Raw genomic sequence first — 25,143 nt, forward strand, 5'->3', positions numbered from 1 at the left:
GTGACCGTGAGACCACCCCTCAGGAAACAGAGCTGAAGACACGGGAGCCATGGCCGGGTCTAAAGCGGGGAGGGATGTCTCTCACAGGCCGTGTGACGATGAAGTCACTTCACACGTTGGGATGTCATGGCCTCATCTGTCAGCCAGTGAGTTTAGACAGAGGGTTCCTAATAACACAACTGGCCGGCTCAGGGAGCGCTCTCTGGAGGTGGTCCTGTCACCCCACGAGCTGGGAGCTGTGGCTTGGTTGTCACGCCATGAGCCCCATCATCTGGGAGTCCCAAGCCAGTGCTGGAGTCCAGAGTCTGCCGCAGCACACCTGGTGTGAGACCTCCAGGCTCTGTGCATAAAGGCAGTCTTTGGTCTTGAAGTCTAGGAAGTGACTAGGCAATAATCTGTATTGGGAGAGGAAGAGACACCCCCTTCACCAGGGTGACAGGCAGAGAGCAGAAGAGAGTAGAGGCTGGGCCTCTGGGTGATGGACACACCCTTGGGTCAGTTACACAGGGACCAGCTGAGCAAGCTTCAGTGACCAGAGTCAAGTTGGGCTCCCACCGGCCAAGGGCGGCTCTCCCAGAGACTGACGGTTCGTGAAGACCTTACACTTGGACGCAAGGATGCGTGAAATCGTACACATTCAGATCGGCCAGTGCGGGAACCAGATCGGAGCCAAGGTAAGGAAAGTTTGATCACTAGGACTAGCTTTCTTACGGTCCCTGGGGTAGCCAACTAAGAACACATCCGCAGTCAGCGGGGAGGGCAGCAAGCCCAGGAGATCGCATGTACTCGCTGAACACTTGGCTTCGTTGACCGATGGCCGCGGTGAAGGAGACGCAGGAGGTAGCACAGGCTACAAGGGTTAACCGAATTCATGTCAATTTTATTGCCATGCCACCTAGGCCTCGTACGGGGGAACCTTGTTTACTTTCACAACCTTAACAATGAACTTTCATATCGAAAGGTGGTAGTTTGTCCCAAAACAGTTTCCTAAAGTTTGTTGGGCAACTTTTTAAAAAAAAATATTTTATTTATTTATTTGACAGGCAGAGATCACAAGTAGGCAGAGAGGCAGGCAGAGAGACAGAGAGAGAGGAGGAAGCAGGCTCTCCGCTGAGCAGAAAGCCCGATGAAGGGCTCGATCCCAGGACCCTGCGATCATGACCTGAGCCACCCAGGCACCCCTATTGGGCAACTTTTTACATGATATCACTGAGATGCCTTTCCATCCCCTCCCTTGTTTATGTTACAAAGTTTGAAGAGATCCACATCTGTCCCACTCAGTAAGCTATCAGAGACTAAAGAGCTAACCCTAAACGTTTTAGGGTGTAGTCACCAAAATAATGAATATGCGCTCTCTGGACTATACATGAGTGTGTCTCCTCCCCACCCAAATTTTTGTACACAGTGCCGGATTCAGCGGCTGACACTGAGAGATGACACAGCCCAACAGATCTCCTACCCAAATTTCAACCCTAGTTTTACACACTTGTACTGTGTTAACAGCCATCTGATGGTTCCCTTTGCCATTTCAAAATTTCACTAGTAGGAATGGCATTAAAAATGTAATTGCACTGGGGCGCCTGGGTGGCTCAGTTGGTGAGCATCCGACTCTTGGTTTTGACTCAGGTCATGATCTCATGGGTCATGGGATGGAGCCCTACATGGGCTCTGCACTCGGCAGGGAATCTGTTGAAACCTTCTTTCCCTCTGCCCTCCCCCCACCCCGACTCTCACTCTCTAAAGTAAACAAATACAAACAAATAAATACATCTTTAAAAAGTTTTAATTGCATTAAATTTAATTAAAGTTAAAGTTAACAGTTAAATTTTTTAAAGGTTTTTTTTTTGAAGATTTAATTTATTTATTTGACAGAAAGAGATCACAAATAGGCAGAGAGAGAGGAGGGAGCAGGCTCCCCGCTGAGCAGACAGCCCGACGCAGGGCTCGATCCCAGGACCCTGGGATCATGACCTGAGCCGAAGGCAGAGGCTTTAACCCACTGAGCCACCCAGGCGCCCCAATAGTTAAATCTTTAAAAAATTATATTTTAAAAATTGTGGTGAAACAACAGCATAAAATTCATTGTCTTCGTCATTTTTTAGTGTACAGTTCAATACTGTTAAGTATCTTCACAATGTTCTGCATCCAGTCTCCAAAATGCCTTTCCTTTTGCAAAATTGAAACTCTGTCCCCATTAAATACTAACTCTCCACCCACCCCACACACACATAGCCCTTACCACCCATCCTTCTACTGTCTAAGAATTTGAATTTTTAAAAAATTTATTTACTTATTTAGAGAGTGTGAGTGGAAGGTGGGGCTGTGGGGGGAAAGGTAGAGGGAGAGAGAAGCTCCAGCAGGCTCCAGGTCCAGCCCAGAGCCCAACACGGGGCTCTATCCCATGACCCCAAGATCATGACCTGAGCCAAAATCAAAAGTCAAATGCCCAACCTACTCAGCCACCCAGGGACCCCCGAATCTGAACTCTTCTAGGGGCCTCATAGAAGTGACATCACACAATATCTGCCCTTCTGTGTCTGGCTTGTGTCACTGAGCATTATGTCCTCAAGGCTCAGCCACACTGCAGCCTGTGTCCAGATGCCCGTCCTTTTCACAGCTGAGTAACAGTCCATTGCGAGAACAGGCCACACTTTGTTTATCCACGCATCTGTCAGTGGACACATGGGTTGTTTCCAACTTTCAGCTATTGGGAATAAGGCGGCTTTGAAAAACTAGTCTAAAAAACTAAAACTAGGTGTTTAAGACCTGGGGCAAAGAATATCACTGCTTGAAAAGAAGTTGCTGTCTTTCTGTGCTGCGGTGATGAGATGTTCCTAAGTGGAACACAGAGAGAAGTGGGAGGCACCAGCCCCGGCACTCTGAAGTGGGAAGATAATCGGGAGGGAGGCGTGGGAGAGGAAGTGCAGCGTCCAGATAGGGTCTTAGCTTTTCCTCTGGCATCCTGTTGTCTGGTCCTTAGAGCCCTGGTGACTTATTATTTGGGGCCATAAGAACTGTGAGAGACATTTAGTTTGCGGTGTTAGAGAACTTATTTATTCTTTTTTTTTTTTTTTAAAGAGGATTTATAAAAAAGATTCTATTTATTCACTTGATAGAAGACACAGTGAGAGAGGCAACATAAGCATGGGGAGTGGGAGATGGAGAAGCAGGCTCCCCGCTGAGCAGGGAGCCCAATGCGGGGCTTGATCCAGGACCCTGGGATCATGATCTGAGCCGAAGGCAGACACTTAACAACCGAGCCACCCAGGTGCCTCAAATTTATTCTTTCAGATTCTGAACAGTGCTGGTAATTTACTATAAAATAGAGTCTGGTTAATGAGACCATGGCCAGAGCAGGGCCATCACTTCTAAGATATGGCTAGGAAAACACCCTGGGGGATTTTAACATAAATGAATATATTTTCATTGCACTTGAATATGTCCTTCTCTAGGGCAATGGAAGGGGCCATCTCAGAAACTGTTTCCATGTTAAGAGCTCTGCACACAGCTATATTAATAAATACTGTATGTGTGACTGAAAGTGTCATATGTTTCCAACAGTCGGAAGAGCTGTGTATCATCGGACTTGTGTGCCGACCTGATCATGAAAAATGCACGTGGCTAAAACCTGGGCCCGGATGTCCTAGTTATGGGCTTTTTGGAAAACTGCATGAAAATAAATCCCCAAGTGAAGGAGATATTATTGTGAGATCAGATAAGAATTCAGTCTGTTTTCATTTAATGGGACCTATACTGTACTAGCTTGAAGCACTAGAAGGTGAAATTAGAGATACCTGGTCTGATGTGAGTTGTAAAACGACAGCTTTAATGTCTACCACAGCCTCCATTTAGTAGGAGCAAAATCCAATTTAATATTTGGTGTGTTGGCATTTTATTTAAGGCGTTCAGGTGGGTATAAAACACAGTCTTCATGTTCATGTTTACTGGCAGCCAGAGCAAGTTACCCCGTGGAGTGGGCACTGACAAATCGGGCCTGAAGGCGCGTCTGGGGAAGGGGCGGTCAGAGGGACCCCTCGGGGCAGGCCCAGCAGCCCTCCCTTCCTGTCACTCCGGTCAATCCGCTGGGTCACGGGTACCCTCCTGCCCTTTTCTGGGGTCCCTCCGTACACGGACCTCCCCTCCTGCTGCTTTCAGTTCTGGGAGGTGATTGGCGAGGAGCACGGGATCGACGTGGCCGGGAGCTACTGCGGGGACTGTGCCTTGCAGCTGGAGAGGATCAGCGTGTACTACAACGAGGCCCATGGTAGGACGCGGTGCTCTGCTGGCGGTGCTCTCCTGCCCCGGGAGCCCGGGCGGGGTGAGGTCCAGGAGGTACAGCGGGATCCTAAGACTGGCGGGTCCCCGGGTCCGGTGTGGGGCAAGGGCCCGGGGAAGAAGGCACTGAGTGGTTTAGATACATGTCTTAACCCCCGCTGCCCAAGCACCAACCTTCCTGTTTAGATGAAAATCTTAAATGAAAACTGGCATCACTTCGAGCGGAGGCAGGGTCTCGGTCGTTGGCCAGACAACACAGCAGCACGGAAACTGATGGATAACGTATTTCCAAAGTATCTTACAGATCTGTGCACTTGTTGGGGGTCAAGGGTACTACTTCAGATGTCTTTCTTCTAGAAATACCTTTCTCCCGACAGGGATCACAAGGTTCTGTTTTGATGAAACATTAACTTCTAGAAAAACACCAGTTTGCTGACTTCTTCCTACTTTTCTATACAGGTAAGAAGTATGTGCCGCGGGCGCTGCTGGTGGACCTGGAGCCCGGGACGATGGACAGCATCCGATCCAGCAAACTGGGAGCTCTCTTCCATCCGGACAGCTTCATCTACGGTAGGCTGTCCCGGCAGGGGTCCCTCGGGAGGAGGGGCGGGTGCCTCCTCGTGGTACCCCCCACCCCGCCCCCAGCAGCCCGGTAAGCGGCCTCCCTCGGCGCAGGTAACTCTGGCGCCGGCAACAACTGGGCCAAGGGCCACTACACGGAGGGCGCCGAGCTGGCCGAGCGCGTGCTGGACGCCGTGCGCAGCGCCAGCGAGGCCTGCGACTGCCTGCAGGGCTTCCAGCTGGTGCACTCGCTGGGCGGCGGCACGGGGTCCGGGATGGGCACGCTGCTGCTGAGCAGGATCCGCGAGGACTTCCCCGACCGCATCGTGAACGCCTTCAGCGTGCTGCCGTCGCCCAAGGTGTCCGACACGGTGGTGGAGCCCTACAACGCCGCGCTGTCCCTGCCGCCGCTGGCGCAGCACGCCGACGCCTGCTTCTGCATCGACAACGAGGCGCTCTACGACATCTGCCTGCGCACGCTCAAGCTGGCCGCGCCCAGCTACGGCGACCTCAACCACCTGGTGTCCCTGACCATGAGCGGCGTCACCACGTCGCTGCGCTTCCCGGGCCAGCTCAACGCCGACCTGCGCAAGCTGGCCGTGAACATGGTGCCCTTCCCGCGCCTGCACTTCTTCACGCCCGGCTTCGCGCCGCTCACCAGCCGCGGCGGCCGGCAGTACCGCGCGCTCACGGTGGCCGAGCTCACGCAGCAGGTGTTCGACGCGCGCAACGCCATGGCCGCCTGCGACCCGCGCCGCGGCCGCTACCTGACCGTGGCCTGCATCTTCCGCGGCCGCATGTCCACCAGGGAGGTGGACGAGCAGATGCTCAGCGTGCAGACGCGGCACAGCGGCTGCTTTGTGGAGTGGATCCCCAACAACGTCAAGGTGGCCGTGTGCGACATCCCGCCCCCGGGGCTGAGCATGGCCGCCACGTTCATCGGCAACAGCACGGCCGTGCAGGAGCTGCTCGGCCGCGTGGCGGAGCGCTTCTCGGCCATGTTCCGGCGGAGGGCGTTCGTGCACTGGTACACCGGCGAGGGCATGGACGTGGGCGAGTTCGCCGAGGCCGAGAGCGACATCCGCGACCTGGTGTCGGAGTACCAGCAACTGCAAGACGCCAGAGCGGGTCCGGAGGACGACGGGGAGCTCGCGGGGGAGGCGGAGATGGAGGCGGAAGGGGCGCCGCACGAGCCTCGTGGGGCCCTGTGAGGTCGGCAGCAGCCCGGGCCCGCCGGCTCCCCACCGGGTGCACCGCGGCCACCCGGTGCCCACACGCACGCGGGGCGCAGGGACCGGGACCCGGGAGGGAGCTGGGGGCGTTGGGGGCCTTCGGGCATTCGCTAACCGTCAAAGACTTCGCTATGCGCTGCACGCTCTACTAACTGGTTTTTTTAATTAGCAAAGCGCATTCATCGGGAAGCACAGCGCCTTTGTTTAGCGGAGCTGCTCCGGCAGTGACTGCACGCCCAGCGCTGCGCGTGGCTTCAAGAGGACGTGGGCGCAGGGTGCAAGGCTGACGTCCACTCTCCACCCTCTCCTGGCGCTGAGAGCACCCTGGAACCCTCGCGTGGCACCCTTGCTGAGAGTCAAACCCCAGCTTCTGTCGAGCGCCCCTTGCTGAAAGTCAAACCCCAGCTTCTGTCGAGCGCGCTGCCCAGCATCCCACCTCCTGATGCTCGCTGGCCTCCTGAAAGCCAGGTGACTAATTGGTACGTGGGGAGCTGTGTGGCCGAGGCAAGTGTGAGTCAGCATCCACTGGTGAATCGTGTAGACCTTGTGGGCACGTCAGCGAACTAACTGGAAAGGGAAAAGGGGTTGGAAAAAGAAAAAGTGGCAGTGCTTTTCACCAAAATACCTGGCCACTCATGCCCCCACCCGTGATGGGCTAAAGTCACCAAGCCTGATCCTCTGCTCTTTATTTCTGAATAGCCAGCTTTTAGCACAGACGTTTGTGTACTGTAGACCCTGTTTCTAAAGGGTGTTGGATTCTGGGAATTCATTAATCACGATTTTCGGTTTTCCTCGTAAAGACTCTTTCAAAATGCCCTTTTCACTTTCATTCATAAACACCTGGAAGCGCTGGGTAGCCTCAGCTCTTTGGGAAAGGGCACCGGGTGCACTGGGCAACGATTCAAATGCAGGAATTCGGCCGCTGCTGCAGTGTCGCAGTGTCCTTCCTCCTCACGGAGGACGCTGTCTCATTAGGGAACTTTTACAGTTCAAATTAATTTGCAGAAGTTGCCATAAATGTTTGCATGATGACACAGCTTTGACCATTACCCGAGTTTAATCTGCTCACATTACGACGACAGGACCAGATACACAGGAGTGTAATCAAATCGTCCATAACTTTCTAATTACGGTTTACCTATTTCTGACATACGCACAGCCATGCCTTCCAGGGCCATAAGAGTCTTAATGGCCTTCTAGAATTACCACTGAGCTCTCCATGGGCAGCCGGCAATGGGAAGAGGGTCTGACCCTCCCTGCAGGAAATATTTACTTGCAGGCAACTAGGTGCTCGTCTCCCCAATTCGTGTTTGTAATCTGCAGCAAGGAAGCAGGACGATGGAGGACACTGGCTGCTCATTCGAGAAACGTCACTCCACGTGTGCATGGTGAGAAGTGACGAAAATATACAGAGAGAAAATGAGGTCCTGCGTCGGCATCGTGACATGCCCCCTATTTACACTTTAGAAAAAACGTTTTAAACAGATTTTTCTTGTGGCTCAAGCACTAAAAGCAAAAGATTTATTAAGAAAATGTAACTATATACTGTTTGAAGTTCATAATTTCTCAGAAGCTAAAAAGACTTATGACTTTTGATGTTATAAGAATTTACACTCGCTTCCTCTAGAACTTTCCTTCTCAAATCTAAAAAGGCAATCAAATGGATACAAGGAAGGATACAGATCTAAATTAAAAAAACCCTGCTGATTTATATTGCTGTCAAGATTTTTGTTTGCTCAATAGTAATCATTAAAGTACAAGGAAATTCAATTTTAAATGGCTAAATTGCTTTATTTCAGACTAAATAAATTCCTTTTCTTGGAGCCTAACCACCCAGACTGATTAATTTGAGTAGTTAAAAATATTTCAAAATGTATCTCACCATCCTACTCTTTTGTATGGTAGAAATAGAACACACACACACACAAACAAAAAAACCCACTAGAAACCAAGAGAAATCTGTCCCCTCAGATTTTGAGCCTATTCCTTTAGCGGTATGGTTGCCATGGCGATACTGGTCTTAGTGACAGAGACACGGGATCAGAATCTCAGAGCTTGTCCACTTCCTTCCACACACAAGGACCCTACACGAGCAGAGATTAATGATCCCTCAAAAATCACTCAACTAGTTAGTGTAATACCCATAGCCGGGTCTGGTCAGGGTCCCCTGGTCGTCTGGACAAAGTAGTCTTGCCAGGTGACCAGAAGGCCTTGTTACTGGGAAGTTTACTTTCTCCCAGTATCAGTTCAGGATTTTTAAGCAGAGAGAGAGGCTCAATCTCTGCTGGGCAGTGAACTTGCCTTTTATCTAGTTGCTGTACCCCTTTCCCCATCACCAGTCGTGGCCCTAAGTCTCACCTTAATTACCCTATCTGCTGTCGATGACTTCTCTCTAGTTACCCAGCTGCAAAGAATTTCAGCCCTTTGCCCATCAGCTTTGTTCGTCTATGAAAAAGGCCTGACAGCCTTGAGAGTCACTGATTCCTATCCTTGTAATGAAAGATCCTTCCTAGTACCTTGACGGCTGAGGTGCCCTGATTTTAGAACAGCAGACTGGCCCAGGCCAAGAGCTCCCGGGGGGGGGCGGGGGGCAGCCCTCAAGTGGCTATTGCCCCGTGGTCTGGCTCTCAGACTCCATCCAGGAGCTCCTCCTTGCCTGTCCTGGGCCAAGAATTAAATAAAACCTCCAGGTCAAGTGTCCTGGGGCAGGAAATTGCCTGCAGAAGGCTGAGAACAAAGACATTCTCTCGGGCACCTCCTCAGCACGGCACTGCTTGGGCCCCCAAACTTATTGTTGGCCCAAGTACCAAGGGGAGAACTGGTGCTGGTATGGAGCTGAACCGTGCCTCAAAATTTCCCGTTCAAATTTTATTTCTCCGTTCTCCGGAACAGCTCAGATCCAGCAGCTGACTCTGCAGTGGGTGTCTTACTCAGCGGAGTGCTTCCAAGTTTCAAAGGAAGATAAAAACAAGACACTTGCAGCAAGTCTTCACGCCTGAGCATTTAAGGAAGAGAGTCACTGTGCAAACACCATGGGGCAGCTGCCATCCTCATGCCCGAGACGTGCAGGCAAAAGTCTTAAAGACGGGACTTCAGCGGGGCTGTCAGCTCCAGAAGCAAGGTACTGGGCGGCTCGGCCGGTCTCCCACCTCCCACAGGGAGTGCTCTCAGGACAGAGATTCATTTACAAAACAATGAAGCACATTTCTTGCTGAAACACATTAGCAGTTCTTCTCCACAGGTTTTAAATGTACAATAAAAAATGAAGACTGCAATCTACTATTTTTTTCTTCTAATCTATGCTTTTGGTAATTATTGTCATTTAGGCAAATGGCTAAGCCAGCTGCGCGGGAGAGCCAGGCCTCGGGTACTAAGCCACCCGCCACTTCTGCAAGTTGAAGATAAGGGACAGTGAGAGCCTCAACGAGACGCTAATTTTGTCAAATGATATGAAAAAGAGAACTTTCTATCCTGACACATTTAAAACATCTTTTCTGTTTCCCTCTGCTCACCAGATATTAAACCTGCTTCCCCCAACCTTAAGCAAAGGCAGTTCCTAAGGTCCTAAATCCAGCAGGTGCAGATAGCTCCCGTGAAGAAAAAGTCCAAAGGAAAACAAAAACCAACAGCAAGAGTGAACCATATTTTAATTTATTGGCATTGTCAATCTAGAACAAAACAAGGATTTTTTTTCCATGCAGGGAGATCGTTTTCAATCTGTCGTAACCTGGACCCACGCATCTTCACCTTGGAAAATGTAGCATTTCAAGCTTTACCCAGGGTCTAGGAGGAAAGAAAATTCAACAATTGCTAGTCCTTTGTGTTTTCTTAAAAATCCAACATGAACATGGCAATGACTCCCCTGCACTAACTGTGTAATCTAACTCTGGCCTCACTTCACATGGTTCATGTTTGACCTTTGACTCTTGGCTGTAAAAACTGCTGGTTCACGTGCCCGGCCTTAGCTGAACAGGAACTTCTCTTCTAAGTCGCACCAAGTACTCTCTGGGCAATAAAGAAACTAGTCTGCTTTTTGAAAACACTGAAAGTCCCCTGTGCTCCAGGGGCGGGAGCATCCCCTGCAGGACAGGGGGAGAGCGGTTTTGTGTTGTTTACTGGAGTGGGATACTACATCCTGACCCCAAGGACATCACAAGGTTGAAGGAGCTCGATGTGGAGTTTGGCTTGGCTCCGCTGCAGGGGCTCCGTGCTTTTCTCAGCCAGCTCAGTGTTAAAACCAAACCACCCAACGTAAAACCAGGTCTCATTACTTAGAATGATGAGCTGAGACAGAGCACCTCTAGAAAAAGGGAGACATTCAAAACACCGCATCTTCAGACTCATAATAAAATATTTACTAATTCAAAATGGAAACGAAAAGTGCTTAGGGGAGACAGCTCCAATGAGTAAAACTGCTCATAACCACGAGGTGCTGAACGATCCATGCTGCTCACATTTCCTTGTCTCTACAGGTCAGACGCCTTTTTTTTTTTTTTTAAACAAAACAAGAAAGTGAAATCTGGAAAACACCTCTCTAGTTATTTGCCTTGCTTCTCTTTGAAATAACAATGTCAAGAAAGAGGCTCAGAGATCAAATCACTTTAGTAGTTGGGAGCACGGAGTCAGAACTGATCTACTGTACAAGAGTCTTTTACGGCACAGGACATAACTCTACATGGCTCACATCTCTGGAGAAGTAAAATGAACCAAGCCCTGGGAAAGAACCATAAATTTAGCAGAAACAGTTGTCCCTGCAGGGTCTTGCACATGTTCCTGCTTCATAAAATTGCAGGACCCTTGCCTATGCTTATAGACCTCACGCTCAGGAAGTAGTCATTTGTGAGGACATTAGCAGATGTGGGGGAAATGAAGATGCAAAAAACTGCAATTTGTCATGCCCCTGAACCGTTATGGAACTCCGACAGCAATGACAAAAAGTGGGGAGTTTATCCTCCGAATTATTTGATGTTGTGCAGACAAATGAAACCGGTTTAATTAAAGTAAGGTGGCTTTCCCCCTAAGCACTGCTAAATGAGCTGAAAATCAATGTGCCAATCACTTCTGCTTGTCAGGGCCTGAAACGAGATTCCTTTCTGATGCCACAGGACTCCTATCACCTGTATGCTTTAAGCCATTACCCACTAACATCTGAATGTACTGACTGACCAAAAAATGGACAGAATTCAAAACTAGAACTGCTTCGTTTTGAAAGTGCTCTAAGAACTTAAGGTGCAAGCTTCTAACAAATCAGTAACTTACAGATTACTCTTTTTTCAGTTTCACAATTTTTACGGTGCTGCCAGAAGTCTTCTCAGCATTTGCTTTGAACTCGGCCTTCAGTGCATCTCTCACTGCTTTTGCACAGATCTGGGAGTACCGGATGTAGCTGGGAGGAAATGAAAGATGATATAAAATTAATTATCAATGATCCAGCCAGGCTGGTCGTTGTTACTGGTTTTGTTTTGTTTTTTTCTTTTTCCATATTTTAAATTTTGGTTTGATTGTACATTATCGTGGAATTGGATTTAAAAATGACAAATGCCAGAAGCAATCTACAGAGAGAAAAAGGCCAGAAAAAAATGTACCAAAGTTTTAGCACATATTAGAATGGGTCATCTTTGGTTTTTCTTCTTTATACCATCTTCTCTCTTTCATATATGTTAATTTAAAATAAAAGATTCTTAGTGATTCTTAAAAATCTCACAGCACAAGAAAAAGACTAAATGTTATGAGAGGCTGTAAGTACAATAATAATAAAAATATAATTTCTCTACTTAAAATTTTTTCCTTATACTATTCTTACAAGGTAAAATATATACAATTAAGAAAGAACTACTTTGAATTCAACAGTTCTGATTATTTAAAGGTTTTCTTGAAAATACTGGACTTTGTTTCCCAAGTCTGCTATTGAAGACACTTCCCAACCAAGGTTTCTAAATAAAACCAAAAAGTCCTTACAGAACATCCTCAATTCTAATAAAATATCTAACAGCCTGCTTCCTGTTTGGTAGATGGACTCCCCACCAACATCTTATTTTCCAAAAAATGTCAGCTCACTTTTTACACTTTTTGAAAACAGGAAGCGGGTGGGAAGTACTACTGTCTATTTTCTCATGTTTCAGATTTGTTTTTTTGGGCCAGAGGCAGGCGTTCCAATGCCTCCCGGGGTGCTGACTAATTGGGCTGACCTTCAAGGCTGCTCGAGCTTTTCCACTACTTCATGCACCTGCAGACACAAGAGGATGAAACCGGGTGCTGATGCTGCCCCACCGACGGCTGGCAGGACGGTCGAGCAGGGCCGCCACACCTGTCCGAGTAGGTGCTTAGGAAATGGTCCCTGTTACCGGACCGTCCACCTTCCACCCGGACAAAACTGTGCTTGACCCCACGAAGGGGCGACTCTAGTCAAGTCACGCGGGGAGCGCCCCAGGCCGAGGTGCATGGCCCAGGGGCTGCACGAAGCCACCACGTGTGAGGGCGGCGTCCACGGCTCCCCCGTCCCTGGAGATCGTGTCTTCAAACGGGTTCCCCGCGTGAGCTTCCGAGGGTCCCCACTGCCCTCTGTGCCGTGCACCGAGACTGTGTGCAGTAACAACGCGTGTGTGCGGGTCACGCAGGCCCGGGCCGGGGTCACGCGTGCAGGGCTCAGCCCCCGGGCTCTGGCGCCCCGTCGGAGCCGGGGGTGGGGGCACCGCATGTGCTGGGCCCACCGCCCACGCGCCGCGCTCTCGAGGCGCCCCCGCCCCCACCCGGCCGTGCGCCGCCATCTTGGGTCCGCGCTCCCCGACCCCGACCCCCACCCCCGCCGCGCGGGGCGTGACCTCCGACCCCGGGCCCGCCGCGGGCTCCCCACAGCCCCGAGGAGCGGGTCTACCTGAGTCCAGCCTGTCGCCAGTAGGCCACCATGATGTCGCAAGGGTGGGCGCGTGGGGTCGAATCACGGGGACGCCTCAATGTCGGCTCGGCGCACGGCCCAGCGGCAGGAAGGTCAGGCCTGGGAACCGGAAGAGGCGGGACTCCGGACCTGCCAATCTCGCCGCCTCTTGCCCCGCCCGCCCTCCCGAGCAGCCCCTGCTGCCCCGCCGCGGAATCGCCCCGACGCCGGGAGCCAATGGGGGCGGGCGGCGGGGTCCTCGGGTACCAATCCCCGCGCGGGCCGGCCGGCCGCGCCCACCGATTGGCTCCGCGGCTGCCCCGAGCGTGTGCCCCTCGGGCTTCCGTAGTAGCCCCGGCGAAGCGGCGGGGCGAAGGGGCAGCTGGGGGCCGCGCGGGGCAGGGTTGTTCCCGCAGCCCGAGGTCATGGCCGCGCCCCGGCGTCGGCGGGGAGCACTTGGCCCCCACCCCCGAGGGGCAGCGGGCAACGGCACAGCCGGCCCAGACAGCGCGCGGGCCTCCGGGGTCACCCGCGACGTGCGACGGCCTGGGCTGGGCGGCACGGGCGGAGGCGGGGGGCGCAGGAGCGCGTGTGTACACAGAAGCTGAGGGCAGGGAACGCATCGTTACAAGAAGTTTTCAGAAACTAGACACCTAACTCCCACCGTTAATGCTGGGTGGGGTCAGACGCCCCACAGGCCGAGTGTAACCTGGAGACCCTGTCCCTGTTCAGCCCCCCCAAAGACATCTGCTTGCCCGCTACGGAGGTTTCAAACTATCAGCTACTTCACTACACTGGAAAATGAAAATTCCTAGAATTTTATTATTAGAGCAGGATAAAAAAAAATCAAACAGGATAAATAGTTGTTTAGAAATCTTTTTATCATTAGGGCATTACACCTTTTTCAGAACAAGTATAATTTACAGAAATTATACAAAGCAACTTTTTAATCAAAGATCAGTATTCGCTATGTTTTGTTTAATTGAAATGTTATTTCATTTGTAAAAACCATGTCCGGTTACAAAAAATAATCAAAAACCTTATTGAAGTTGCTTTTACACATGTCCTAAGAAGTCTTAAGCTAAACAACATTTTAAGTAGAAAAACACTAGTGTGCTATACCATTTCTCTGGTTTATGTATATATACTAACTGGTTTCCTTTACAGGAAACCTGATGAGTTTATTACATTAGCACAGTAAGATAAAGGCAAGAGCTAATCACCTTTTAACAAAAAATACTCTGTGTGCAACAACTGCAAGTATCAAAGACGGTCTTTCCTGGTCCGTAACTGCTTGCTACACAATATGAAATACATTTACTGGATTGTTCTCCAGACTGAAGCTGCCCCTTAGCATCCAAAATCGACTTCCCACAAATAAAAGCTGCAAAGCAATTCACATAGTGGTTGGTTTAGGTCAATGCTGTTCTTCTCATTATTATTCCTTTTTTCTCCCCACCGCCCCCATCCCCCGCAGTTGCACTGTATTATTAAAACACATAAGTACCTGGGATTTATGCCTCAGAAAGACATCGTTTGAGTAATTTCAAATGACGTACAGCTTTTCATGTGAAAAAGATGTTTTGTGGTCACAATGACTTCAAAAAGTAATTATATTCAAATAACCTGACATATCATGCTTTAGCAATTACAGAGCCATGATTTTGACACATGGCAATTTATAAGTTAGGCAAATGTGAAATGCTAAAGGATGTGAACAGCTGTTCTTCTGTTCAGTGTAGAGTGCTGCAAAATCTGGGTAATGACTTTATTTTTCAGTGAACGTCACCAGCCCACGGTATAGCATACTAAGTCATAAAGTACAAATCCAAGGAAGGTAATACCTTTCCTAAGTCACTCAACTTTGGCAAATTAATACAGTACTCTTTTAACAGGCTAAAATCCCTTTTTGCTTGTTTGTTGGAGTCCTGTATTATTTTAGTGATAATCTTCATTTCCAAAAATGTCATTTAAGTACCAAAACAAAAAACACTGTGGTTCTTAAGGGTGGTTTATAGAAGGGCAAATTATTTTATACAAATTAATATGCTTTCTCAAACTAGAATTTCTCCTTTCAGAGAGCATTTCCTCATGCAAGCTCTTGCAGCTTACCACAGCAGGGTACCTGTAGGTGTTTAGGTGGCTCTGCTTTTTTCTGGGGTTGGTCCAAAGCCAGGTAGAGTTCCAATGCATGAAAAGCTTTACAATTCTACCTTAAAGGAGATTTAATATGGCAGTATGATTTCCCAAGTACTTTTCAAAAATTGTTAAATTTTCACAAAAATACTGGAATCCTCAAAATCAGCTGGTCATTTCAAACAATACTACTCTCAGACGATCCCGCTTATTTAGAGACCCTGAACCTTCTTTGTTTTAATTAGAAGTCCTAAAGCTTTTCTTTGGCTTATTTAAAAACAAACAAACAAAAACAGAAAACAAAACAAAACAAAACAAAAAAAACCCTCTATCTAAAATACAGTTTTATTTTTTAAATAACAAATAAATACACGGCCAGTTTGCAGAGACCTGGGGGGCAGATGTCGGGCACTGATTTTCATCCTCATTTCTCCACAAACGCTGCTGCTGCCATCGGTGTCCTTATGCTCCCCCTCGCCGAAGCCAGTCAATCTTCAATCTCAGCATTTAATTTATGTATTACCCATTCCATTGCTTCTCGGCCCTTAAAAAAACCCAACATATGTATTGTTACCAAGTGAGAGCAAAGCACATATCAAATAAACGGCACATCAGGAAGTAACAAGGAGCATATACAAATATAACTAAACCTCACCAGAATGGATGGTTTCTGTCTTTGTTCTTTTCTTAATATTACTATCGAATATTGAAATATTATATCGATATTCCTTGGGCAACTGGAAATTGATCTATAAACTCATTTTTATTTTGCACGCAAAAGATGTTCTCAAAATAATCTATAATTCAATGATCGTGACCATTTCATTTCTGATTAGAGTGATCCTTTTTTGGGGGATCAAAAGGTCAAACCCAGTTTTTTGGTTTTGGGTTTTTTTTTTGGTCCATTATTTTAAAGCAAAGTCCTGTATGAGGCCCTGGAAGATGCAGTCTCCCTAACTTCCTCTTCAACTGCTCTCTCCTGGTGCTTCATGCAAGTCCTTGAGGAAATAAGAAGCATTTCCTGCTTCCGCTCTCAGGGCCTTTGCACATGCAGCCCCTCTGCGGGAGAGGCTTCCTGGCACACCCCTAACAACCAACACGCCCCTCATTCGGCACTCAACAGAACACTCAAGAAATACTTTTACTGTGTACTTTTCCTTTCCTTTTTTTTAAAAAAAGATTTTACTTATTATTTGACAGAGAGAGAGAGAGAGACAGCACACAAGCAGGGGGAATGGCAGGCAGAGGGAGAGGGAGAAGCAGCAGGCTTCCCAACAAGTAGGGAGTCCAATGCAGGGCTTGATCCCAGGACCCTGGGATCTAGACCTGAGCGGAAGGCAGACGCTTAACCCACCGAGCCATCCAGGCGCCCCTACTTTTCTTTTTCTAATGATGTAATTAATGCTGCCTTCTTACGGGCTGCCTGGGTGGCTCAGTGGGTTAAGTCTCTTGCCCTCGGCTCAGGTCATGATCTCAGGGTCCTGGTACTGGGCCCTGCATCAGGCTCTCTGTTTAGCAGAGAGCCTGCTTCCCCCTCTCTCTCTTCTGCCTACTTGTGATCTCTCTCTGTGTCAAATCAATAAAATCTCAAAAAAAAAAAAAAAAAAAGTTGCCTTCTTAATACCACGAGGGCAGTGTTCCCTGCTGTATCCCTAGTCTAGCCTAGCACTTTGTCTGGTACAGAGTTGGCATTTGTAAGTATCTTTTGGTTGCTGAATGACTGATTACATTAAACATGTGTTATAATAAGAGTGCATTAAGAATCTCTTTCTCTAAACTTAAATTGTTTTAAATCATGCATTCTCCAAGGGGCAAAATTAGTTGGGGGTGGGGAGAGGTGGAAAAATCTCACTCTCTATGTACATAGTATATTCATCCTTTCATCCATCTATCCATGGTGTTAAAAACTTTTCATGGTGTTAAATATACTTTTCATGGTGGTTGTTAAGAGTAAAAAATGCCTAAAACGAAACTGAGGGTTGCAGGGCAGAGAGGATAATGAAAAAGGTTGAGAACTGGTGTTTTAAGCAGTGGCAATGACATATCACCAAGCACTTCCGACGTGCTGGGCCCTGGGCACATGCATTCCGTATGTTATCTCATTTACTCTTCATGAGAGTTACCAGCCCAACTGCTAAGATGGCTAACTGATCTCCACTTCACAGATGGGGAACTGATGCACAGAAAGGTTGACTTAATTGTCCAAGTTGGAAGGCTGGTAAGAGTTACGGCTTGCGCACAAATCCCGGGGTGCTGCACTGCAAAGCCAGTGCAAGAAACAGCCTAGATGGGTTCTCAGCGCACCACGGCCGAGAGTCAGTTTGCCAGGACACACATGTTCAGCACTAAGCTCTTTTAAGACAAGAAACCCAGGAGGAAGCATCAGGGAGCAGTGTGACTTACTTTATTAGCGTTTGAAGATATCGTACTTGCCATGAGTCCTTCAAGGTAACTGCTGAGACTGACTCCTTTCACGGTGATTATGGCTTCTTGAGTCAGAACAGTTCTGGAACAGAACCCATTCACACAATTTTGGAATGACCTTTCATCTTTTTAAAGAAATATATGATTTAAAAAAAACTAAAACACCCTCTAAGTTTTTCAAAACATTTTTTACTCACTTTTCTGGGTCCTGAGGATGTGGTTTGTATGTAAGTCTCTCATCTACTGAAACCATATTTGTAAATGAAATCTACAGAATGAAAACAAAATCATTTTAGAAACCACAATGAAAAGCATTTGCAAATTAATTCACAACCCAAAAATCTTGCTAGGTAAAAACACAAATAACAAATAAACCACTTTGATATCACTGCAAATACAGAACTTAAATTTCACTATTCACTGCTTCCTTTTTATTATAAAAATAATACATATAACCAAAGCATGACAGCAGTAATATGCACATGATCCCAAATTCATCTTATTGGGTGCTGTCCCCTAGATACAAGAAGTGGCCTCACTGCTCCAGGGAGGAGCTGGAAAGAAAAACACAGCATATCACCACTGATTTCTTAAGCTACGCTGAAGAGCCTGTATTCACCTGTACATCAACTATAAAAGAGAAAAAAAAATTAAGCTTCTAGTTTAAAATCAAAACAAAAGGGAGCCCACACTTACGTTAGTGGATTTAAGTTCCATCGTCTTCTCTGCAGGGTCAACTACGGAATGTTCCTGCACGTATGTTTTAGTTCTTGCAGCGCCGATGAGCTAAATAAAACATTCACAATTAGTAATCAGAGGAAGAGGGATTTCTCAACAAGTGTATCAGTATCTTGTATGAAGGCAAAAACGTGTTATTATCTTGAACCAAAAAATCTGTTTTGTAAAAAAAGCAGGAGGAATCAAAGGTCAGAAAGGAGGCCCATTTGAGGGGTAACAGACACCACGAAGGAGATGAGACTGCCAGATACAAAAACCCTTCCCAGAGGCAGTTAGCGACCAGCCCAGGGGGAAGGCGTGCAGAATAAAGCATATCCTGAAACCGCCAAGGTGTGACAATGGAGCCCGGAGCCTGAAATGTGGAAATCAGAATATTGGGGTAAATGTGGCATCTGGAGAAAAGAGAGGTCCAGAATATGTCAATATTTTCCTAGAGTAGTCTTGAGGGAGAGGGTGCCATGGCCTCGTTCTCCAGACAGACAAACAGCCATCTCGTGATGGAGGATAATAATGCATCCCACCCAGCGTCGCTCCTGCGCCTGAACCCCAGCCAACCTCCCGACCTTGCTCACTTCGGTGTCCCGACCGTCTCACACAGTGGTTTGCACAAAGGAAGGAATCAGGACGTTCCTGCTGAAAAATGTGTCCTTTAGTTTTCTGAGTGGATGTACCCTCCCCAAGGAGAAAGAAAACGGAGTCTGCTTATCATACCAGAGTCCCTTCACCCTGTGATCCTCTGGCACTCCAGTTTCTCGCTGGTTAAATTGGCTCATTAAAGCCTGCTCCCGTGTAACGGAATAGAATTCCTGTTTTTAAATGTATAGGGAGGAGTCTCAGACCTTGGAGCAACTTTGGCATAGCAGAGCCTGTGAACACGCTCCTCACTTAGTGTCAGGACCCATCACTGACCGCAGCCCCTGTCCGCTAACCATCGCCACCATCCCGTGGCTTCCAGATCTTACTATTGGTCTGGAGTGGCCAGCAGAAGCAGGAGGAGCAGAGCAGAACTCCTTTTAGATTACAGGGCATTAGCTGGCTTCCTTCAGAAGGTTTTATCAGGCGCCTTCGTGAAGACTGTAATAATATTTCCAATTCATTATACACTCCTAACTCAAGTTTATTATAATACAATTTGAACTGATGCAAAAATGACATTCAGAATCGGCTCCCACAACCTATCTGAAATTCTAATGTGGTTTAGAAAACTTCTCTGCAGCAGTCACATTTCCACAGGAGTAAAGACACACTTACAGATTTCACAATGGAAGGCAGTCCCCACTCTGTGCTGAGAAGTCTATGGCTATGCAGCTTTCCGGAGGGATCCACGTGTCTGTCCAGCACGTCAACCCCAACCACGCTTGGGTTCATAGGGTTTGGGTATTTCTGCATCGCGGCCGTCGCAACGGTTTCCCACGGGTGGCTGCCGGCATGAACGAAAAACCCAGCACGTGGAAATGCGCACAGAAATGAAACTGGTTTACGACCCATCCCGTCATTCTTTACAGCTGAAGTTTAATTAACTTAACTAGGCAAATTATTTTCTGAAACACTGACTAAAACATGACTTGGGGAGCTCAATTTCCATTTTGAATATGTACAGAATTCAGTATTTTCCCAGCACACAGGCTGTATGGTACAACTGAGGTCTATGAAGATATAAATAGCCTATAACGCATTAGAGTTTCTTAAACAATCTTTCCTATTTACCCACGTTCACTTTCACATGTAAATTTTGTTTCTAAGAATCACTAATTCACAAAAATGCATTTCAAAAAAATATGTTCTATGAACACAAGCAGAAAAACATTGTTATTACTATGTCCAGCCCCAATTCCATAAAGCTATAAAGATGTAACGAAAGTAAAAGAACTTACAGACACCGTAAATTCTTCTAGGGATTACAAAAAGATCCCAAGTATTACTGATTTAAATACTGTAAATTAAAAATATATTTTTTTCTACATTACGGTAATAAATAACAGTGGCCCCTCCAGTCAATCTTTATCCATTGCTCTCCCCAAAGGAGTGATTCTGATTTCTTTTGAAAAGGTCACTCAATACCATGAAGTGTTTTTAAGGCGCTTCTAATATACTCTTTTCTCATATGCTCTCTTAAAATTATCTTCTTGAAAAAGCCCATGTGATGTACATTTGTTCACTTCACAACTTGTGTGAATGAGACGGCAGTACAAAAGCCATCCCTTTCAAAAGAGCCCCTTATTAAGGACAATGAGTATTGGAGGTGACTGAGCCCACCTGTGGTCTGACGCCACCCGATCTGCGCTCTTGTCTTCGTTGAAAGGAGAAAAGAGATCTGGAGAGAATGTTTCAAACCACACTTACCGATAAACCACACAGCATTACTTATTTTTCTAAAGGCAAAATAGGTAGGCCATTAATCCTGTTCAACTTCTCAGAGAACGAAGCCCAACAACTACTTCTTGCCAACAGAGGGACAATCTCAACACCATTCATTTCCCAGAACCGTGGACAACCAGCGACATTATTTTTAATGCTTTCATTTTTGCTATTACATAAATGAACCTCATTCAGTTTTTAATCTCGAGCCTTATTCAGCAATCAATGCAGGTATGTAAGGGAGCTACTCTGTAAATCTGAACACTCCCCACAGATAGAAGTGATACAGGCCGAGCACTCAGACTGTAACCAAGGCAACTATCTAAAATGAAAATCAGATGAACCCTGTCCCTGTCTCCGTCTAGTCATACACTAGTTAGCTGGCTTCCTTGCGCATATCTCTTCCCCCCATCCCCTCTAAAAAATTAATGATTGCACATGGCTTCGGGGTGGGCATGTATTATTTGTAACACAGTCCTTCTCTACTTTGAGCCAACTTGAAAACACTGGTGTTGCGTTAACTTGAACTAAGACTGCTTTATGAAACATAATTAGTTCAAACATTACAAAGGACGCATGTTAAGAGTCTCCCAGCAATTAATCCGAACCCTTCACCAGAAGATACTCAGAAGGACACCAAAGGGCAGGCAGAACCTTACCCACCTGTCCAGTATCTTCGCCTGTAAGATGAGGGAGGCGGACATTTAGGTATACTTAACTCCAGCCAGGCAGCAACAACGTCTTGATTGACCTCCCGGTATGTAACCGATCAAAGAAGAGTGCGGGCACACAGTGGGCATTCCTACTTGTTGAAGGAACCAATGAATGGCTTCCCCTGGATGCCAACTATATGGAGTCCCAGAAGGACGTGCTGAACGTGTATGGGTAAGACAGAGAATGAGGTCGTTGATATTGTAGACAGCCGTGTCCTTAAGAAACACTTGGCAACAGTAAGATTTGGGAGGGGAGATGGTCACTTCCATTCCAGGACTGGGTCTGAGGAGCCCACAGGGCATGTGAGCAGAGATGTCTGGTAAGACCTGAAAACTCGGATTTGAGGTTTCAGAGATGCTGGAGCCCAGGGTAAGATCCGGGCGCCCTAAGTACGCATGTACCAGCTGAAATCCTGACTGAAAAGCCCAGAGGACTGGGGGACAATCGGGATCAGGGCTGCCGCTCCCAGGGCACGTGCAGCGTTTGTCTGAATGTGTCTGTCTCCGAGAGAAGGATCCCAGAGCTTTCATGGGATCTCAGAGAGTCTGTGGCGAAAAGATTAAGAGTCACTGATGACATTCAAGACAAGAAGGCCACTACCAGGATGTCCCTGAACACGGACGCTGAACGCTGGAGAGAGAGCAGGAGGAGAAGTGCCTTAGGGGAGACAGAAAAAGGAGATGCAAAGTTCAAAGAACTTCTGAAGCGCTGACATCCGGACCTGACGGCCAGCGAGGAGCGTCTGTGGCCCGAGGGCTGAAAGACTGTTACCAGACAAAGACCGCCAGGGAGATGACAAACTCTCAGAGACTGTGAGCACTACGGGAAAAGGAATCTTCCCCTGACTTTAACGTTCCACGCTTCCCAGGGCCCCGTGGGCTCTTGCACGAGTCTGAGTCACTAAGTACGCAGGGTTTAAAACGTCCTTTAAAACTGCCCCCAGGAACACGGTTTAAAATAACCAAACGGTGAAACGAAAACACACTGTAAAGCTACGGAAATCAGAACAGTGTGGCAACGGCGGCAAGATGGGCGGAGCAGGGCGCAGGGCTCGGAAATGGACCCAAACGTCAATCACCCCGGAGCTCGGGCGTTGGGCGACCCGGCGCATCAGCGACGGGAGGGCGGACGGGCCCGTGGGGGGGGGGGGGGCGGCCGTCCGTCCACTGTGAGGACTCGCGGCTCCTTCACGCCAGGATTAGACCAGACACAGCCGCTTACACGCGCGTTCGTTCGCATCCGGAATCACGGACCCGGACGAGGCTCAGTCACCGACACCCAGCCGTAAGGACAAGTGTGTCACTAAGAACCTCTCCGACCAAGAGGTGTCACTGAGCGTGGCCGCGAAGCCCTGCTCGGGCCCCCGCACCACCGCCTTCCGCGTCTCCCACGACGGGCAGCCCAAGGTCAGTCGGTATGCGGGAGCCGGCGCTGGACCTTGGAATCCCACTGCCACAAGGCTCCGCTCCTCAGGTCACGAAATGCCAGGAAAGTTTCGCGTCCCGGTCGCCCGAGCTCCCCCGGGACGACGCTCCACCCCGAGGCGGCGGGGCGGCCGGACTCCCGACAGCACCCACGCTTCCTGCTCGAATCCGCGGGTCCCCGTCCCACCGGGTTCGGCACGGCCGGGAGGGGCACCAAGGGCCCGTCACACCCCGGGTGCAGTCGAGGACCTCGTGCCGGGCGAGGCCCCCACCAGCCCGGGGACCTCCCCGGGGCCGGCCCGCCAGTGCCCGTGTCCGGACCCCCTCCCAGCCGGGGCGGCGGCGAGGCCGGAAGTCCCGGGCTCTCTCCACCGCGGGGGCCGCAGCCCTCGAGTCCCCGCCCACCCGGGCTCCGTGGGACTCAGGCCCAGCTCCCCCCGCCACTGGGACCGACGCCTGGAAGCTTCCTGAGGGGCGCCCCGGCCTCACCACCACTCCGGGCCCGAACTGCCCGTGCGCATCGCCGACCCGTCCCACGCCCCAAACTTACTCAAAGACGTGCTCCGAAGTCCAGATCTTCATGATGCCGGCAGCCTGCGCGGTGTCCCGCCGGCGCTAGGGGACAATAAGGCAGAAAAGCCACACTTGCCCCCGCCCCGCCCCCCAGACACCCCGTCGGCCGCGCAGCGCGCACGCGCCGTCGGGCCCGACGCGAGGGACGTCCCGACGCGCTGCCCCACGCCCTATCCCGGCCCGGGTTTTGCCCCAGCCTAGCGCGCGGCGCAACGAAACCCCGCCCCTTAGCGCCGGGCGCAACGCGCCGGCGCAGTTCCGGGGCAGCGCCCGGGGCCGCCGGTGTGGGCGCTGTGCTGCGCAGGCGCGGCACGCGGCCGGCTGTCCGCCCCCTCGCGGGCGGCGCCGGGAGCGCTGACCTCTGCACAGAGTTGGGTCGGGCCCAGAGGGTTCCTGGGCGTCCTGGCCATGCTTCGCTCGCGTGCTAGTTCCCTTGCGCTGCCAGGCCCGTAGGCCCGCCTACACGGACAGTACTGTGCTGTGTAGTTGAGCAGATGTTCATGGCGCCTTCTTAGAACATTCCTAGAACTCTGAACATGGACTGTGGGTCCCCAAATATATCCAAGGAACCAACCAACCAGCCACTGCCCGTCTCTACCCGGACTGCGGAAGCCTCAAGTCATCAACCAACCAGCCACCGCCTGTCTCTGTTGAGATGGTGGGCGTCGCCAAGTCATCCAACCAGCCAGCCACCTCCTGTCTCAGCCTGGACTGTGGGGACCCCGAAGTCATCCAACCAACCAGCCAACCAGCTCTGTGCTCATTCCTCTTATCTCCCAGCAATTACGACTCTGGGTGGGTGGAAGACGTAGACACACAGAAACTAACACCAGGCTGTGTGACCAATGCCCGAATGAAGGGTGTATTTAGGAAGCTTGGGTACTAGTTGGAACAGAAGGGAAAACATGGCCCTGAGTTCGTAGATGGGTCTTATCTCAGACGTCACCCCTGAGAGCGAGCTCCCCCCATCACTCTTCGTTAGCCATCCTCCAACCCCTAGATCTTCCATCACAACGTTCCACTGCATTTTTTTCTTAGCAGGCATCACTCTCTGAGATTCTTACTTGTTTAACTTCCACTTGAATGTACGTCCCTGAAGGCAAGGATCTTTCCTGTTTGCCCAATAAATGATTTTCAGTACCTGGTAAATAGTAAAGGTTCAGTAATTATTTATTGAAAAATAAAATAATTATTTGTGGAATGAATGAATTACTGAAATCACATATTTATCTGTTTTAACTTCTACTGGAATGCAAGCCCTCAAGGGTGAGGCTCTTGCCAGACTTGTTCAATGACTGCGGCGCCTACATAATTATTGGCTGCCTAAGTGAGTGAATGACTAAGAACTGAGGGGCAGGCAGGAATGCCACGTGACACCGTATGCAGGTCAGCCTTGTCCAGTGGACAAAGTGCAGGGCCTAGTTTTCAAGTTAAGCCCTCCCTCCCCTCCTCCCCCTCCGGTCCCTGTCCCTGTCCCTAGCAGAACAATTTGCCATTTTAAATGATGGCTGTGGAACAAAATCTTTACCTCTGGTTACTTAGAAGCCAGTTAGAGGCACTGCCTCATTCTGGTTCCTAGCTCCTTCGATTGTTAAAAACAAACAAAAGCCAGGTTAATTTAGAAAGGAGGATAATTTTTTTAAAATAGCTGAAGTCCTTTATATAGAAAAACAGAAAAATTACCTTAGGCAGGAAGGAAATAATATGGTTGGGTAGTTGCTAAGTGCAATTTGTGGTACCTAGGACTTAAAAAAAAAAAAAAGCCCTGTGAAAGTTGGAGTGAATTCTTGGGGGAGGTAATGCTTTAAAGGTGCCTGAGAGCGGCTCAGCCTTG

At 49.0% G+C, this 25,143-nt stretch overlaps 3 protein-coding genes across 7 annotated transcripts; 1 reads left to right on the forward strand and 2 right to left on the reverse strand.

Moving 5' to 3' along the window:
• The first annotated feature begins 534 nt into the window (after positions 1-534).
• Positions 535-6,089, forward strand: TUBB1 (tubulin beta 1 class VI). Of its 2 annotated transcripts, XM_047745271.1 has the most exons (4): positions 535-674; positions 4,156-4,264; positions 4,735-4,845; positions 4,951-6,089. In XM_047745271.1, exons 1-4 carry the CDS (start codon positions 618-620, stop codon positions 6,045-6,047), a joined length of 1,374 nt encoding a protein of 457 aa, XP_047601227.1. In that variant the 5' UTR covers positions 535-617; the 3' UTR covers positions 6,048-6,089. The 2 variants fall into 2 exon arrangements, with proteins under 2 accessions (XP_047601227.1, XP_047601228.1); XM_047745272.1 differs by lacking the exons at positions 535-674; positions 4,156-4,264 and adding an exon at positions 4,556-4,568.
• A 3,609-nt stretch (positions 6,090-9,698) lies between these two features.
• Positions 9,699-13,103, reverse strand: ATP5F1E (ATP synthase F1 subunit epsilon). 3 transcript variants are annotated; one of them, XM_047745274.1, is made up of 3 exons: positions 12,943-13,103; positions 11,328-11,454; positions 9,699-9,816 (listed from the first exon to the last, which is right to left on the reverse strand). In XM_047745274.1, the coding sequence occupies exons 1-2, from the start codon at positions 12,972-12,974 to the stop codon at positions 11,331-11,333; spliced, it is 156 nt and encodes a 51-aa protein (XP_047601230.1). In that variant the 5' UTR covers positions 12,975-13,103; the 3' UTR covers positions 9,699-9,816; positions 11,328-11,330. The 3 variants fall into 3 exon arrangements, with proteins under 3 accessions (XP_047601230.1, XP_047601229.1, XP_047601231.1); XM_047745273.1 differs by having other exon boundaries at positions 9,699-9,851; XM_047745275.1 differs by having other exon boundaries at positions 9,763-10,073.
• Positions 13,104-13,802: 699 nt separating this feature from the next.
• PRELID3B (PRELI domain containing 3B) lies at positions 13,803-23,440 on the reverse strand. Of its 2 annotated transcripts, XR_007130038.1 has the most exons (7): positions 23,287-23,440; positions 19,492-19,660; positions 18,199-18,288; positions 17,700-17,770; positions 17,482-17,584; positions 15,469-15,622; positions 13,803-15,155 (listed from the first exon to the last, which is right to left on the reverse strand). XR_007130038.1 is itself a non-coding variant. In XM_047745276.1 (6 exons), the coding sequence occupies exons 1-6, from the start codon at positions 23,316-23,318 to the stop codon at positions 15,566-15,568; spliced, it is 522 nt and encodes a 173-aa protein (XP_047601232.1). In that variant the 5' UTR covers positions 23,319-23,440; the 3' UTR covers positions 14,046-15,565. The 2 variants fall into 2 exon arrangements, 1 of the variants encoding a protein (XP_047601232.1); XM_047745276.1 differs by having other exon boundaries at positions 14,046-15,622.
• Between the last annotated feature and the right edge of the window lie 1,703 nt (positions 23,441-25,143).

Source organism: Lutra lutra, chromosome 9 (genome assembly GCF_902655055.1).
Source record: "Lutra lutra chromosome 9, mLutLut1.2, whole genome shotgun sequence".
In the NCBI taxonomy this organism is placed as follows: domain Eukaryota; kingdom Metazoa; phylum Chordata; class Mammalia; order Carnivora; family Mustelidae; genus Lutra; species Lutra lutra.

What these genes read in the sequence shown, in the direction of transcription:
- TUBB1 (XM_047745271.1), top strand. Translation starts at nt 618, where the DNA reads ATGCGTGAAATCGTACACATTCAGATCGGCCAGTGCGGGAACCAGATC. An exon ending in GTACTACAACGAGGCCCATG is followed by an intron (nt 4,265 to 4,734) that starts GTAGGACGCGGT and finishes TTTTCTATACAG; the next exon opens with GTAAGAAGTATGTGCCGCGG. An exon ending in TCCGGACAGCTTCATCTACG is followed by an intron (nt 4,846 to 4,950) that starts GTAGGCTGTCCC and finishes CCCTCGGCGCAG; the next exon opens with GTAACTCTGGCGCCGGCAAC.
- PRELID3B (XM_047745276.1), bottom strand. Translation starts at nt 23,318, where the DNA reads ATGAAGATCTGGACTTCGGAGCACGTCTTTGA. An exon ending in TGCCTTCCATTGTGAAATCT is followed by an intron (nt 18,289 to 19,491) that starts GTAAGTGTGTCT and finishes TGTTTTATTTAG; the next exon opens with CTCATCGGCGCTGCAAGAAC. An exon ending in TGGAACTTAAATCCACTAAC is followed by an intron (nt 17,771 to 18,198) that starts GTAAGTGTGGGC and finishes TTCATTCTGTAG; the next exon opens with ATTTCATTTACAAATATGGT.
- ATP5F1E (XM_047745274.1), bottom strand. Translation starts at nt 12,974, where the DNA reads ATGGTGGCCTACTGGCGACAGGCTGGACTCAG. An exon ending in TGGCGACAGGCTGGACTCAG is followed by an intron (nt 11,455 to 12,942) that starts GTAGACCCGCTC and finishes ATTTCCTCCCAG; the next exon opens with CTACATCCGGTACTCCCAGA.